The 15,945-nt window shown below is 42.6% G+C and overlaps 2 protein-coding genes across 4 annotated transcripts in view; one reads left to right on the forward strand and one right to left on the reverse strand.

Annotated features, from left to right (window-relative positions):
* Positions 1 to 1,001: 1,001 nt before the first annotated feature.
* irf4l (interferon regulatory factor 4 like) lies at positions 1,002 to 8,365 on the forward strand. Its single transcript, XM_019277487.2, has 9 exons — positions 1,002 to 1,160; positions 1,345 to 1,544; positions 2,081 to 2,267; positions 2,549 to 2,622; positions 3,161 to 3,299; positions 3,400 to 3,501; positions 4,237 to 4,614; positions 5,737 to 5,849; positions 7,298 to 8,365. Exons 2-9 carry the CDS (start codon positions 1,347 to 1,349, stop codon positions 7,460 to 7,462), a joined length of 1,356 nt encoding a protein of 451 aa, XP_019133032.1. The 5' UTR covers positions 1,002 to 1,160; positions 1,345 to 1,346; the 3' UTR covers positions 7,463 to 8,365.
* A 4,215-nt stretch (positions 8,366 to 12,580) lies between these two features.
* Positions 12,581 to 15,945, reverse strand: part of exoc2 (exocyst complex component 2) — a 47,308-nt gene continuing 43,943 nt past the window's right edge. For all 3 annotated transcript variants that reach the window (XM_027290366.1, XM_019271996.2, XM_027290365.1), the window contains 5 exons: positions 14,054 to 14,109; positions 13,852 to 13,974; positions 13,567 to 13,628; positions 13,117 to 13,176; positions 12,581 to 13,025 (listed from right to left, as the gene is read on the reverse strand). In XM_027290366.1, the coding sequence (XP_027146167.1) occupies positions 12,932 to 13,025; positions 13,117 to 13,176; positions 13,567 to 13,628; positions 13,852 to 13,974; positions 14,054 to 14,109 (395 nt within the window). In that variant the 3' untranslated portion in view covers positions 12,581 to 12,931. The remainder of the gene's footprint in view (positions 13,026 to 13,116; positions 13,177 to 13,566; positions 13,629 to 13,851; positions 13,975 to 14,053; positions 14,110 to 15,945) is intronic.

Raw genomic sequence — 15,945 nt, forward strand, 5'->3', positions numbered from 1 at the left:
TCAGGTCAAATCTATAACTGGATTTTTAACTTTGTACATTTATTGGACAAAGTTGCTTCACAGATGGAGATCGGTTCATGAAATATGACACATATAGTTAAATTACAACACTAAAGTACAGCTTACATGCTCCTTGATACACTTTACATGAATATTTCTTCTACTTAGTTACTTATCAGACGGAAATAGACTACAGTTAATAATAATTACTGATGAATATATTAAATATATTATGCTGATCTTGTAACTTAAACCCTCCGACAGTGTATAACCTGTTAATGCATCAGGAATGATATTAAAATAATTTATTATATGTACTATGTCACGCTGACAGGAGCCAGTACTGCAGTACAAATACTTTTACTTGAGTACAATTTGAAAGATTTTGAGTGCAGAATAAGAATTAAAAAAAAGTTGGAAATGCTCATTTAGAGTTTTCTTTAGTGACTTATATTTCAAAATCAAATATTTCTGAGCTGAACTGTAGACTCAAAACATAACATATTTTACTGTATTCTGTGTTTAAAATAACCTTTAACACACTGACAGGAGCCACTACTGCAGTATTAATACTTTTACTCGAGTACAATTTGATTTTTATACTTTTACTTGCTGCCAAATGGTTAAAGTGAGGCTGTTTTATCAGTCGGTTCATTGTTTGTGACCCTCAGCTGTCCTCACATTGTGCTTACTGCACACACACACACATTATTTATAATAATCGTGTGTGCTTCTTGTCGGTGTTATCGCACAGCTGTTCTTCATAACCTTCCACTGGGAACAAACGCAGCAGCGTTTCTCCGGCAGGACCACTCTACAGTTACTTTTCGTAAAGCTTTATCATTTCAAAGAATTGTTTTTGTCTCCGTCCATCATTTTCCACGTGTGCGGGTGTGTGACAGTTCTGACTGACGCCGGCAGGGTTTCCCCCGGTGTCTTACTGGAGATCGGCCGCTGTGTGCGCGCTGATAAGCTTCGCAGGAGAGAGAGAGAGAGAGAGAGCGCAGCAGGTGCGTCCTCCTCAGCATCCCCCGGCCGTGTCTCCGCCCTCCCGCTGCTCGCTATAGGCTGGGAGGATTTAAGCGGGCCCGCCGTAATGATGAGGGCTTTCTGAGACTGATTGATTTCAAAACTTGACGGGTTTCGAGTTTCGCAGCCAGGTAAGAGCTCAGCTCCAAACGCGCCCTAGGGCGCACGCACATATTAAGGGGTCAGGTTCGTCTGCGTGGGAGACGCAGCGGGTGGGGGGGTTTAACCTTTTAGTGAAGTTTTACAGAAGTTCATCCTTCTCCGCTAAACTTTCAAAACATTTACACTTGCACTTGCATGCGTGTGTTTGGACAGAGATGAACGCAGACTTGGATTACGGAGGCTCCGGGAGCAGCGGCAACGGAAAGCTGCGCCAGTGGCTCATCGAGCAGGTGGACTGCGGCAAATATCCCGGTCTGGTGTGGGAGAACGACGAGAAGACCATCTTCAGGATACCGTGGAAACACGCCGGGAAACAGGACTACAACCGGGATGAGGATGCCGCGCTTTTCAAGGTAAGACACGAGCACCGCATCCTCCGGTGTCCATCCAGCACGAGCGCAACGTGAGACTTTCAGAATAAAAGAGAGCAGCTCGTATTTGTGTCATCATGATGATTTTCACACAAAATTCAAGATTAATAACTCATTTATAAACGTTTATCAGTCTGATCTTTTAATATCTAATTTTTTTTGTGTGTTTTTTAATGTTTTATGTGAAGTATTGTGTATTTTCATCATCGATTCATTTGTGGATTATTATTTTTGGTTGATTAGATGTCAGAAAATGTTGGAAATGTTCATTAAAATCCACAATTAGTCTAAAAAATCTAAAATATAATCAGTTTAACATCATAAAAGACGAAAAAAACAGGAAATATTCACATTTGAGAGCTTGGAAATGAATGCAGATTCATTTTTCACTAATCTTTTTAGTTTTATTTTTTATTATAAGCTCTATAATAAACTTGAGAAACGTGAGAGAACCCAGAAGTTGTCTCGTCCTCTGTCAGGTCTCTTTTCTAAGCTTTTTGCCGGTGACCTGTGTGCAGGCATGGGCGTTGTTTAAGGGGAAGTTTCGGGAGGGGATCGACAAGCCTGATCCGCCGACCTGGAAGACTCGGCTCCGCTGCGCCCTGAACAAGAGCAACGACTTTGAGGAGCTGGTGGACAGGAGCCAGCTGGACATCTCAGACCCGTACAAAGTGTACCGCATCATCCCCGAGGGAGCTAAGAAAAGTCAGTCCCGTTTATCAAACACCTCGCTGATCAAAAGCTGGTTCTTTAAATGACAAAGCAGCAAGTGACTGTACTTCTTTTAAAAAAAATGTCTTATTGTGGGAATTTTGGAAATTCTCAGTGCACATGCTGATTGATCAAAGGTCGCTGACTCCTCAGGGCTGTAAAAAAAAAACCCACCAGTGAAACCAGTGAATGTCAGACTGGATGATGTCAACACATGTGAACTTTTTTCTCAGATTCTCTTCTTCTTCTTCTTTTATGTCTGTCTTTGCATCCAGGACCCCGACAGGAGGACAGTCCTCTGAGCTCAATGGGCTTTCAGGTGCACAGCTCGTACCCGCTGCAGACTCAGGTGATTTTCATACACATGGAAACCAGTGGGATGGGTTTAAGAAAGAAAGAAAGAGAGTGAGAGAGAGAAAGAGAGGCTGAAACAGAAACAGTAGATGGAGAGGCATACTGTGCATGCATGAATGACCTTGGACACAGCTGATGCCAGAGTGTAAGTCACAGGGTTGGGGATGACGACTTCAGGCACAGGTGCTGGAAAAGTTACAAGGATGTGACGTTTAGGTTGCATGAAGCATGTGAGGGACACGTATGTTAGTGTTCAAGGTCATAACCAGGATTTTAGCACTAATCACCAAAAATAAAACTCTAATTTGACTATTTAATAATATTTTTGTAGATTTACCTCCCTGTTTTACTGCAGCACAGTAAATTCCTTTATTTTATTTTATTTTATTACTTTTTTTGGGGTCTAAAAACAGTCAAAGTTTAAGTTATTGACTTTAAAAAACATCACATGTAAGACACTAACTTTCCTAATTAAAACATGAATCACTGCATCATCATTCCTACGTGTGAACTGTTCCCGTCTCCGTGTGCAGATGCCACAGTACATGCCCACAGCAGAATGCAGCTGGAGAGATTACTGTCAGGAGCAGACCTCCCTGCCCGAGCTGCCCTTCACTCAGTGCCCCTGTCCCCCCCGCAGCCTGCCATGGCAGGCCCCGTCGATGGAGAATGGTACCGTGTTCCACGTTCATGTACAAGCGTTACCACTGTGGTCAGTTCAACTACGGCATGTGAATGTTTTTGTTAAACTCTTCTTCTTCTCTGTGTGCAGGATATCAGCTCAGAGCCTCGATCTACTCGTACAGTCCGGCTGACAGCCAGCCCTCGCCTTTCACGCTGGACGCCGGCATCAGATCAGCCGAGGCGCTCTCAGGTAGACAAACGCTTTTAATCTGCAACATGTAAGTCCAAATGTACAAGACTGTGCTTCATATGCATCATCACAGCTAAAGATGTAGACGTCTATTTAGCGGTGTAGTTGTTGATTGTGAAGCCGCTCACCTTCCTAGTGTGAAGGAGAAGTTATGGTGGATATTATATTCCATCCTTAAATCTGACACACTGGACCTTTAAGTTTAACTGTGAAAACTTGGAAGGTTAATGCAACTGTAAAATAAAAAACACTTTTTGGCCTAATAAGAGTGCTGTAATGAAATCTTTCTGATTTTTACATTTATTGTATGTTCGCATCAAACCCGTTGGCCTCGATGTACACCACCTACCCACCATGTATCAGGTAGCTAGATTTGAATATTTACTGCCCCCTAGTCGCCAGAAAGTAATTAATGCAGCTTTAATTAAAGTGTTTTGGCATTAAGAACATACCATACGCTTAAAGTAGCTTCAGTTTAAGATCTAAAGGTTTTGGTGAGACCAGAAAAGATTGTTCGAACCTAAATTAAATCTGAAGGGATGACATGTTTTAGGAGTTCTTTGACTGATGGAGGAACCTCAAGTTTAAAGTCTGACACAAGTCTTGCACCAAATATTCTCTGACTGTAACCTTAAGTCTGGCCAGAGAAGCACAAACCTCAGGATGCAGTATCAGATAAAACTGATTCGAAAACATGCTCAGTGATCTCTGCCCGTGTCCCTCTTCTCCAATCAGACTACCGCCTGCACGTGTCGGTATATTTCCGAGACAGTCTGGTGCAGGAGGCGACCATCTCCAGTCCGGAGGGGTGCCACATCACTCCGTGCTCCCCAGATGAGAAGCAGTACCCGCAGCCTGGAAATCCTGAGGTGGTCCGTCTGCCCGTGGACAGTCTGTCAGGCCAGAGGAGGGCAGATGAAGGCCCTGCGAGTCCCTCGTCCCACCTGGACAGGGGAGTGTTACTGTGGATGACCCCAGACGGACTCTACGCTCGGAGGATGTGTCCGAGCAGAGTGTACTGGCAGGGAGGACTGTCCCAGTACGGAGACAAGCCCAACAAACTGGAGAGAGATGTCAACTGCAAAATCCTCCACATGCAGGACTGCCTTACAGGTGAGACAGTGACCGACGACGCGTTTCATCTGATTTGTTTTTCATTAACTGTCCATGTTGTAGAAGTCAACGTCCTAAAGCTTGGACGTCAAACCAATCTCCTCTCTGGTACATAAGCCTGACGCACTGCAGGAGAGCTGTGCAATCGATCTGAATTTTGATTTTGACGTAAACAAAAGTTTTCGCTGGGTAACTTTTCGAAATCTTTTCAGTCCTAGAGCTGAAATGATACCTGAGTTTCGGTACTGATACCAAAAAACATTTTCTTTCACGATATGATACTTTGAAGAGAAGAAGAAGAACTTTACCAACATAAACAAGTCTAAAACTTGAATAAATCAACTGACTGACTACAAACATGAGCAGACATTTGATGTCAGGTTTGTGCCAGCATCCAATGACACTAAGCGTAGTTTCTGAATCCAAAAAGACTTTTTCAACCGTCTGGATGAAAACATATTTTACATGTTGCACAATAAAAGAGATATTTGATCTATTTCCTATGTGACAGCTGTAGCTGGTGATGAAAACGACATATATTTTCCTCTTTTAGTAAATCAGAAGTTGTTTTGGTATAATCTTTGTTGGGGAAAAAGAGTTGCAACTGCAATATTGTCACATCCAGATGGTTGGAAGAGTCTTTTATGATTTTGAAGTGTTGTTAATCAACCTTATTGTGGACGGTTTAGCTCTGTGACTTGAATGTAAGCTGGGGTTAAACTTTACAGTAAGTCAACAGCAGATCTTCAGCTGCAGCTCATTTACCGTCAGTCACTGAGTACCTAAGAAGACCACTTCAGAGTAATACAACCCCTCAAAAGTTGATATCACAAGACTGTGGTAGACAAACCTTTGAGAGTTGTATTTCATGATGAGGCAACAGTCACATGACTTCTTCACAGCCACATCATCCCCACCCACATGCTAAGCCAGCCCCAGCTGTGTAGAAGACACAGCGTCAGTGTATTTGCATACATGGTGTGACCAGGACTTTCCATTCGAATCACCCCAAAGGTCATAATAACTTCAAGTGAAATTCATTTGAATTCATTTGAATTTTTTACCAGTCAAGATGTATTTTTGATATCTGATTCGATCTGATCTCCTTTTCTTGGCTATCAGAGATCCAGAGTTACGGGCTCCACGGTCGGCCGCTGCCTCGTTTCCAGGTCCAGCTGAATTTTGGAGACGAGTGTCTGGACCCGCAGAGACAAAGACGGACCCTCACTGTCCAGGTCATTGTCCACACTGTTACACTAACACTCAGTAAAGCCCTCATCTCACATCTTCTTCTTCCACTTCTATTTTTGGCACTTTTGCACTCGAGCTCTGGGAATTTAAGCTCAGAGAAGTTCGAAAAGTGAGAAATAGGATTTGAAAGTTAAAACACAAGATTTGAAAGTCTGTAAAAGAACTCAGTCATAATGTTCGCTGCGTTTCATGACTTTAAATTCGGTTTCTGAACAAGTCGAGCAGAGATTCAGCACTCGCCTGGTTCCAGACCTCGGAACCACCGCCCACGTGTTGCGGTGATTCAGATGATAGGATGTGTGACTCCATTTCAACTTGGGAAGATATGAAACCCAGAAACCCCAAAAAAAGCAGAGGCTCGACTAATTGTGCTCCAGCATTTCTCGGCTAGTAGTGTCACCGATATGACCCGATAATCAGACTGAATGTTTCACTTCATTACTCAGTCTGACCGATTTCTTGTTGCCGTTGGTATTTCTCCTTAAACAATCAGTATCGAGTGATGCCGCCTGTTCCACTGTCATCACCTTCAGTCAGCACAGAAACCGCAGTGGCGGTTTGCCAAAAGAAGTCGTTTTTCATGTCAATCCAAGAAGATTAGAGCTCAAACAATTAGCCGATCAACAGTGAAAACATCAAACATTCCTCATGCTTTACTTTGTTTTATTTGGAAGTTAACAATATTCTTTAGGTTCTGTTGTGTTGGTCGGGGAAACAAGACATTTGCTGCCATCACATTGGACTTTTTAAAGCCTACAATGACAACCACACTGATACAAAAAGTTGGTGACATTTCTGTGAATTTTTTTCAATCAACGCCCCCATTCCTGATCCCACCTACAAAATTCAGATTGGCCTTTTGGTTTTCCAACCAAGCTGTCGATGAGCACAACACCAAACCCACACCTGTCTCTGAAATCTACATCTGAGACGTGGACAGTTATTAAGAAGCCTGAACTATCATACAAGCTGATTTCCGCCATAGCTCCAATTAAAGATCTTGAAGATCTCTTGAAAAGATTTTAAGCACCGAGACAGGTGTGTTGAATCTTAGAAACTTAAGGTCCGCTTACTCGCTTTTCTTCAAAGCTTTCAACTGCATCTCAGGGTCCTCGGTCCTGTGCTAGGTAACCCAAGTTCATTACAACTGAGCAAACAGTCCAGGAGAAAGATTACAAGTTACAGCTGAAAGCTCTGGAAAAAGTTCGTAAATAGACCCTGTGGTGAAGATTTCTTGTCAAACCTGAATTTAAAGTTATGAAACGATTCGAAAACCCAGAGAACAGAGCAGCTCCTGCAGACTTTCAAGTGTTATTTTTACACTTTCAAATCCCATTTTTCACTCTTCAAACCATAGTTTAAACTTTCAAAATCTCACTTTTTAGGCTTTCGGATGTTGAGCGTCTTTTCGCTGACTTTCATGTCGTTTCAGGTGGAGCCGCTGTTCGCCAGGCAGCTCCTGTATTACGCCGCCCAGCAGATGGGCGGCCACTACTACCGCAGCTACGAGCACCCGGGAGTCACGGATCACATAAACACCTCTGAGGACTACCAGAGGGCCATCACACATCATCACAGCAGCAGCCTGCAGGAGTGATCTCAGTGGGTTCAAGTGACTTTTGAAAAGTTCGAGATGCAGCAAAAAAAACAAAACACGGGAGACCAGGAAACTCTGAGACAAAGAGGACGACGTTGTACATAAAATAATGGACATTTAGTGACGGTTACTATTTCCCCTGTAGAGTTCTGTGTGTGTTTGTCAGTGCGTGTGGCTGGAACCAAAGTTGCAGTGTTAATTTTTTGTTTTTTTTTCTTACTGTATTTTTATATTTTCTATACCATGCAAAAAAGAAAAAAAACTGACAGCTTGATTGTACTGTAGGAAAACTGATGAATCTTTAGTGCCTTAAAGGAGATAGTTTGACATTTTAGTGAAATATTCTTTCCGAGAGTTAGACGAGAAGATCGACGCCTCACTCGAGGGGGGTCCACAAAGACTGGAAATAAGTGGAAAAGGTTAGCCTGGATTGTTTGTTTAATCGGTACAACAACAAAAACTGAAGTGCAAAAACTTTTTCTTGGAAACTTCCTGGAAATAAGAAAGCCAAGAAGTAGCCCAGCACAACAACAACAACTCATGGACCTAACAAAACACAGCTTTGCAGTCTTTGTGCTGCCTGTTTGAGTGGTACTGATTTTCTTAGTTAACTCTTCTGGATCATTTTGTTGCTAGGAGACACTATCACCAACATTTAATAACTTATGGATGGATTGTTGTGCTGGGCTGTGTTTGTGTGGATCTCTCAGGAAGCTGATTTTTAGATAAGCTTGTTAAACTGTGTCATATATTTCAGTTGCGTGATATATTTTTTTAAGTGTCATAAACCAAATCTGAGAAAGAGAGAGAGAGTGAATGTTTTTTAATGTTCTGAGCTCTTTTTTCTTCTGCCTTTGAATGAGCACATTTCTGTCCTTAAAAAACAATAAAAGTGCAAAAGGAGTGACGACCTCTGTTCGTAACTGTGTGAGCGAGCTCTTCGGGTACTATCTGCTCAGACGCACTCTGAACAGGAAGCGTGGTTCAGATGCAGGATGAGGCTGGTTAATCAAACACTTCATTATCACAAACAATGTGTTGACATCACGAGGGGAGGAGAGAGAGAAAAAGAGAGAGAGAGAGGGAGGAAGAGGTTGGCCACGCTTTCCGCGCCGGAGAGAAAGCCTTCCTGGTTTCTGCTCACAGATTAGAGTCTGTTTCCACTTCCATGGAAAACAGTCACGAAAACCCACAAAAACATTTGTCACCGCCGCGACAATTATTCACAAGAAGAGCGAGGAAGATGTCATCACTCGATAGGGTTGTTCGTGAAAAACATTTTTTTTTTACTCTGAATGATGATTCCTCCTCAGCAGGAAGAGAGCTTCGAAGTTAAAATGACTGTGAGCAGAACATCAGGGCGACGTCCATTCATGTGTTCACTGAGGTTTCAATTCACATCAAACATTAAGTCCATGAAGTTTGAGCAGTAGTAAAAACGTGTGGATGTTTGTTCCATTTACTAAATGATTAGACTGATAATTAAAACTGCAGTTCATCGATTAATTATCAAAACGTTTCAGTGTTATAGAAAATGCTTCGTTAAAGTTACATTATGTAACTTTTCTATCAGAAAATTTAAAATCCTGTTGATGCTACACTGACCTGTGATCAGGTGAACGGGTCGGGAGAAGTACATAACCACCAACTGTTTCACTGATTCTGGTGAACCTGGATCATATTTTATGGAGGAAATGTTTTCGGACGTCCTCCGTCTGCTTCCTGACGGACAGTGAAGGGAACTGCTGCCAACTGTAGCTGCCGTTAGCTAACGTTAGGTCAGTTTGTTAGTCGGGCTGTGAGCTCAGAGCACCGGGGGAGTGTTAGTGTTTGAACCAGAGGGGTTTTGGACCATCGGGAAGAAGAAGAAGAAGAGGAGGTTTTCAGACAGAACATGGCAGAGGCGAAGAGACCGAAGAGGAACCAAGCAGAAGGTCAACGGACAAATAAGTAAGTAGTCAGTAATATTAGCTGCTGTTGTTGACCTTGCTTAATGTTTGGCTGTTGAATTTACTACATAATGTCGCTTTAATAGACACAAATAGAGCAAATACTCTGGAAGTAAAGGGGAAGTCTGGTCATGTCACCTCAAGTGAAAACATGTTTTTCAAAGAAAAATGGGGGAAACCTGCTCGGTTTGGACGTCCCTTTAAGTTTTTTACGTAACACACAGAATAACTCAAAAGATTATCAGATGATTACACAAGCATATGAATATTAGGCCTGAAATATTCCGTCCATGTATTGGTCACGTTACAGTTTGGTAACTTAACTCCACCACCCCCATTTATAAGCACTACATTAAGATTTATTCAGTATTTGTAACAAACTATAATGCAGTTGTAAGATTAAAGTGTTTTAAGTCACAGTTACTAAGTGTTGTATATTAAACATTACAATGTGTTATTAAGTTAATGTCAACACATTTCCAGTGTAAAATATGTTTCTAGATAAACTTGTTGACGTCTGCTGTTTTTTTTTTTTTTGATGAATTAAAGGTGTGAGAAAAACAGTGAGTCTTCCTCTGCTCATCAACATCTAAGATGAACTCGGTCAAATTTTCTCTGATGTGTCAAAGTTCTCCGTTCTTTTAATTACCCACTCACGTTAGAGAGAGATCAAAGTCGAAATATGTTTTGCAGGTTTTGTCATCATCGTCTCCTGAATGGAACGAATAAAAATAACAGAACAAAAAAAGAAAAAGAAGCATAAAAAAAAAAAAAACTCCCCCTTCTCACCTCTGTTACTGTAAACAGAGAGCTGGCAGAGAACGGATAAGGCTTCAGGCTTTGAACTTATTTTGTGAATGAATCCGTGGGAGGACAGAGAGCTAAGTTTAGCTCACAGAGAATCAAAACAACTCCTGCCTGCCGTGCATGGCTTTCCCCTAAATGTAGATGGGAAACGGAGACAGACACACAAAAGGTTCAGGGTGTGTGAATGTAGACGACAACAGAAAGTTGTAACCAGGAGATAACCGAATTGTACATTCATAAGTTGAGAGTGAATGGGTCAACTGCTGCTACGACGACGGCTGTCCTCAGATAACCTCACGTCCTGTCGAACTTTCTCATGTGAGCTGTAGGCGTGTCGGTCTGTCTGCCTGACTGACTAGACCTGCCACAACCGTCCCTGCTCGGTCTGGAAGTCCCTACACCCATGATCATAATCACGCTTTCTGTTGTCACCGCCGTCTTCCTCTGGGATACGCTCTTGCCCGTTTGCTGGCCTGAATTAACGGCCTGCTACACCGTCCCCACCCTGCATACGCCCTGAACTCCTCCCTGCAGATGCTAGACGCTCAGATGCCAGACAGCATGAGTGAACCCGTGAGCTGCAGCTCCAGAGATGAATGGTTCAACCTCGCTGGTTTGAACGATGATGCACAAACACCAACTGTCTGCAAATATGCAATAATGCAAAGCGGTTCAGCGTGTGTGTGTGTGTGTGTGACAAACAGTTTTGCAGGCAAGTTTAAAGACTAGATGGAAACATACAAAAGTGAACATTTTGCTTATGTGAACACTGGTGCAATATTATATCCAAGATAACACAAGAGCTCTGCAAAGAATGTTTCATTTATGAGGATTTAAAAGATGAAAATTAAGTTTAAAACTTGTTAACATGTCAGCAAGTCATCACCATGGCTGCAGTGAAGTAAAGACAGTCTCAAAAACTGATTTCATACGTCTCACACCTATGGAACCAATGCCGTCACCTTGTGGGGTGGAGCTTTCAGGAGGTACGAGGAGGAGACGCCAGGTGAAGTCAGGTGTGGAGCTGAGTTTGTCTCACAAAGCAAAAGGCGGAGACGTGCTTCGTTTTTCAGGTCGCAAAGTTGTAAGAGGAGAATTTGCGACTTCGAGGATGAATGGGTGCCGTCTATGAAAAAAACAGATTTAAACTTTTATTGAAAGTCTGTGCTGCTGCATCCTGAGAACAAGACGTACAATATAGTATATATAAATACTATACTATATAATAATAGTATAATGTCGATTACGCAACGAGCCGAGCTGCTGAGCAGAAAAACAATAATTTGTGGTGGTTTAGGAAGCGTGTCGTGCTGAAGGTTTGCCTCACGTTACCAGTACGGCGTCTGCAAGATAAAGTTAGCCAACTGAAGTGCATGTGCTGTGCGTTTGATGAGCAGAGTTGAAAGTGAGCAGGTGAAGATGAAGGTGGTGGGGGACAATTTGCTTTTCACACATCTGCACACGAAGGTAAAGGTGCAAAGAGTTCCATCTGAAATATGCAATTCTAAAAGAGCAGAGATGAATATTTAAGGTTTAATCGAGGTCAGCAGAGAAACTTTAACGTTTTTCCTTTGAGACCGTATCTGAGTTTACTTCTGTCTGTATCGGTGGAACATGCAGTGTAAACTTTATTTTACAGCCTGACTTCAGAGAGAAGCAATATTTTGATAAACTGCTTACATGTATGAGGATAAATGACACTAAATGAGATATACATGAAGCATTTTTCAAGTTAAATGTCACAAAATATGGATCGTTGAGCTCATGTACGAATGGGTTCGAATCCACCTGCAGCCATCTCTCTCCTCACATTCCTGTTACTCCTCAGCTGTCTCTATACAATAAAAGCTTGATTAAAAAAATATGATATAATCCAGCACAAATTAAATTTGTCTTGTTTAAATTGTGCATGGAGTCATATTTGATGTTTGACGACTGTTCTGGCACAAAGACAGATCACACTGTTATTTACCTCCAACCGAGGACGTTTCCTGTTTCATGTGTTTGTCAGTTAGCAGGATATTGATGACTAACTACTCAACCGATTTCACAAATTTGGTGGCAGCGTTTTGCCACGGCCCAAAGAACAAGTGACAGAATTTGGTGTGGATAGCACCACCATGTGGTTTTCTACCAAGCGCTTTACAGTTTCACTAATTACCGTCCCGTGACAGCAAAAAAAAACACCGAGCTACTGCAAACGGTTACAGTATTCCTCTCTGATCACCAACATGGAAGACAATAAGTCCTGGTAAGACTCAACACAAACATCTTCATGAAAACTAAGAAAATCTGCTGATGAAGACTGTGTGACACGGTCAGACGCACCTGAACCAGCATGCATGAATGAAAACACGCCACCTCACCAGTGAGTTTTACTTTATTGGTTCAGTAGAGATGGCACAACACGTTCAGGACAGATTACTTCAGTCTGAGCACAGACTCCATCTCACTGTCTGTTTGCTGCGTGAGGGGCCAGATGTGATTAGCATAACCAACATGATTGGGACTGTCCTGCACAGTAACAATGAAATCAAGTCATTTAGTGTCTTTGAGATTAGATGCACGAGGCGTTTTTTTGGTGTCCAATCTAGACACTGAAAGTGACACTGAGAAAAAGGCGATGAGTAACAAGTGATAAAGTGATAACTGAAAAGATAAAGAGTTTAAGTTCTTTAGCTGATTGCACATAGTTCAACTTAAAGACCGGAGTTCATCTCTTCAGCGGCTGGACGCAGGACGGCTGGAAGCAGGTGAGCTGCAGCTGCATGCTGCTTTTAAACTTGTTCAACAGCTCTTCCAATAACCTGACGGAAGAGACGGAAACACAAACGTGAATCGTGTGGAATGAATCACTAAATCACACTTATTAGTAACACAAAGCAGCGTGAGACTCACTTCTTATCAGCTCCGCTGTGAAGCTGAGGGAGAGCGTCCAAAGCCAGTTTGAAGCTGGCGCTTAAAAAAAAAAAAAAACCAGAGAGACGCTCGGTTAAAACTTTATTAAAAAAAGTTTATTAAACTGAAAATACAGATCAGAATGAGTCTGTGTGTATCCAGGCATGAACACTGACCTCTTCACATACACACACACACACACACACACACACACACACACACACACAGTGCGTGCACACAGCAGAACCAGATTACTTTCACTTCCTTTCCATAACCCACCAAGTAACATAAATAGGGATCGTAGTGAGGGATGTGCGACTGCCAAGATTTATGTTTGTGACATTTGCTACCATAAATCACTGGGGCACACACACACACACACACTCACACACACACAAGTTCCCGTCTGTGGCACTGTGTGAATGTGTGTGTGTGCCGCCTTGCACTTACTTGCTTTCAGCGTTTAGAAACGCGGCTACGGCGTCTCTCAGGGCGCAGAGTTCAAGTCGAGCCTGAGGATGAGGGATGAACGAGGGCGTGGGGTTACAAAAAAGAAAAAATCAAACAAAGAACGGCAACTGTCAGCAGTTGGTCGCTCGAACTGAAATGTGGCATTATCAGAAACGACAGGTAAATCCCCGACAAGTGTGGGGGTCGACTTATGAGTCAGGGTCTTATTATGAGTGATAAACTGCTCTGTAACGCTGAGTGTGTGCGTGAGGAGTCGGTGTGTACCTGCAGGGCTCCATTCTTGCTGAAGGAGGACACGCACTGCATAAGGCGGCACATCTCGTCCGCGACAGACTCAACTATTTTAGACAGAACTCGAGGAACCAGGTCCTTGGAGACCGTGAAGACCTGAGACAGGCAAAGTTAGTCAAGACGAAAACAAGACAAGTGTTCATGTGATGTGTGTGTGTGTGTGTGCGGTTTGTACCTCGGCGTGCACTGTGATGATGTTGACCAGAGCTTCCTTCAGGTAGTTCCTCACACCTGAGGGAGAAGAAGGCGCAACATGAGCAAAATAAATAAATAAAGATGCAAAGAGAGAGAGAGACGTCCCCGCGGAGATAGAAAGAGAAATTCTTGAAAATTACAAAGTGCGTGGAGCTCGTCTGAAATGTATCGTTAAAGTGTTACGTCATTTCACGTGTGTGAACTGATGCCCACGGAACATGCCGGAGTGCATGCTACAGTATGTGTGTGTGTGCGTGTGTGCGTGTGTGTGTGTGGGCCTGTACGGGAAACAACGGGCGAAGCGGTTTCCATGTGCATCATTAGCTGCCAATGTGTTTATGCGGTCTGTGGAGATTCATCGGCGTGTTTTCTGTTTTGTGGATTTTTTATGTCTGTGAAATAAAAGTATCAAACAAAACATAAGTTTGGGGGCGGATATGAAAAGTCATGCATGAGCTTCATCTATATGTTTATGTCAAAACCACTGAATAATGGTCACAGCTCTGCCCACACCAGTATCACGTCAACATGATTTCTAACAGTGAAAGTGAAGGTGAGTTTGAACGATGAAGAATTTTATCTGGACTGCCGTCAGCGAGAGGATTCCCGTACAAACGAGCCTTTAAGATTCAGGAGTTTCAATTTCAAGTCAATTTTTCATTTGGTTGCAGTTTGCAACTTCAGCATTAAGTGCCAATAAATCCTACAGACTGGACCTTTAATTCAATCGAAACTGACGAATCTCGAAGTAAACCGTATTTCTGCAGGTGAGCTGTTGTTGTAATACACCTGTCTGCCATCGTGTGACACAAAAAGTGTGTGGTTATGTCAAACCTTATATATCTGAAATCTTAAAATGTAAATGACAGTTGTCAGGGCATTAAACCACTGAAGTGTTTATCTAAATTAAGACTCGATAGTCTAAAAACGAGCCAAATAAATGAATCAAACTTTAAATTAGATTAAGAACTGTGAAGGTGAGTTATTCATTCACCGCCTTAATTTTTTTGAGTATAAAAAGAAGCACCCAAACATCAGAACAATGCTAACAGATGGAGCTGTGCATTGTTCTTATTCGAAACAATATTATTTTTAGTTGACGTTCTGTGAGCAAGAAAACAGACTCGAGTTAATGCGTCGCCTGGAAGTTTTAGAATCTCTGACAGCGAAACAGCAGACTGAAAGTACTGCAACTGGATTTTTAATGCCTTCAGCACCCACACACCAACAAGAGTCCCACACAAGAAAAAAGTGCAACAAGTGAAAGTATCATATCCTAGATCTGTGGTTAGTGTCCCAAGTGTTCCTCTTTCACATGCAGCCTGAACACACAAGCTCACACCGGCAGGAACAAACCAGAGCAAAGCTAAACTTTCGATCAATGCTGCCTTTAAAAAAAAAAACTGCGTGAAAAGCTTCTGCCCAGCTGAAAAGTTACCCAGAGCGCGCGCACACACACACACACACACACTCTCTCTGACATGTTGCTTCACATCCTGTGCTAAGGTAAACCACATATACACATTTAAGTTTCACCTGGGAGTGCATCTGGTGAACAAAAAGTCAAACACATGTACAAACACTTGTTGCTGCTGCACACACACACCCGCAGCAGAAGGCAGAACACAAAAGGCCAACAGACTTCTGGAGGGGGGGGGGGCGACAAGAGTGATCTCAGCGGTGTTTACAGTCAGCCATCAAAGAGCTGTACTTTACACATGACACATGACAACCACAACAACGCATATCAGAGCAGATATGTCGAGTTCCCATGCCGCAGGACTGTACCGGGGCTAATTTAACAACATTAACGGGGTCAGTTAGGGATTGTTGCGGGTGATTTCCCTCCTGTCATCTCAGACCTGCATCCCT

Source organism: Larimichthys crocea, chromosome XVII (genome assembly GCF_000972845.2).
Source record: "Larimichthys crocea isolate SSNF chromosome XVII, L_crocea_2.0, whole genome shotgun sequence".
Classification (NCBI taxonomy): domain Eukaryota; kingdom Metazoa; phylum Chordata; class Actinopteri; family Sciaenidae; genus Larimichthys; species Larimichthys crocea.

Coding starts and splice junctions, on each gene's coding strand:
- irf4l (XM_019277487.2), top strand. CDS start 1,347: ATGAACGCAGACTTGGATTACGGAGGCTCCGGGAGCAGCGGCAACGGA. Junction 1,545..2,080: donor AGGATGCCGCGCTTTTCAAG/GTAAGACACGAG, acceptor ACCTGTGTGCAG/GCATGGGCGTTGTTTAAGGG. Junction 2,623..3,160: donor CGTACCCGCTGCAGACTCAG/GTGATTTTCATA, acceptor CTCCGTGTGCAG/ATGCCACAGTACATGCCCAC.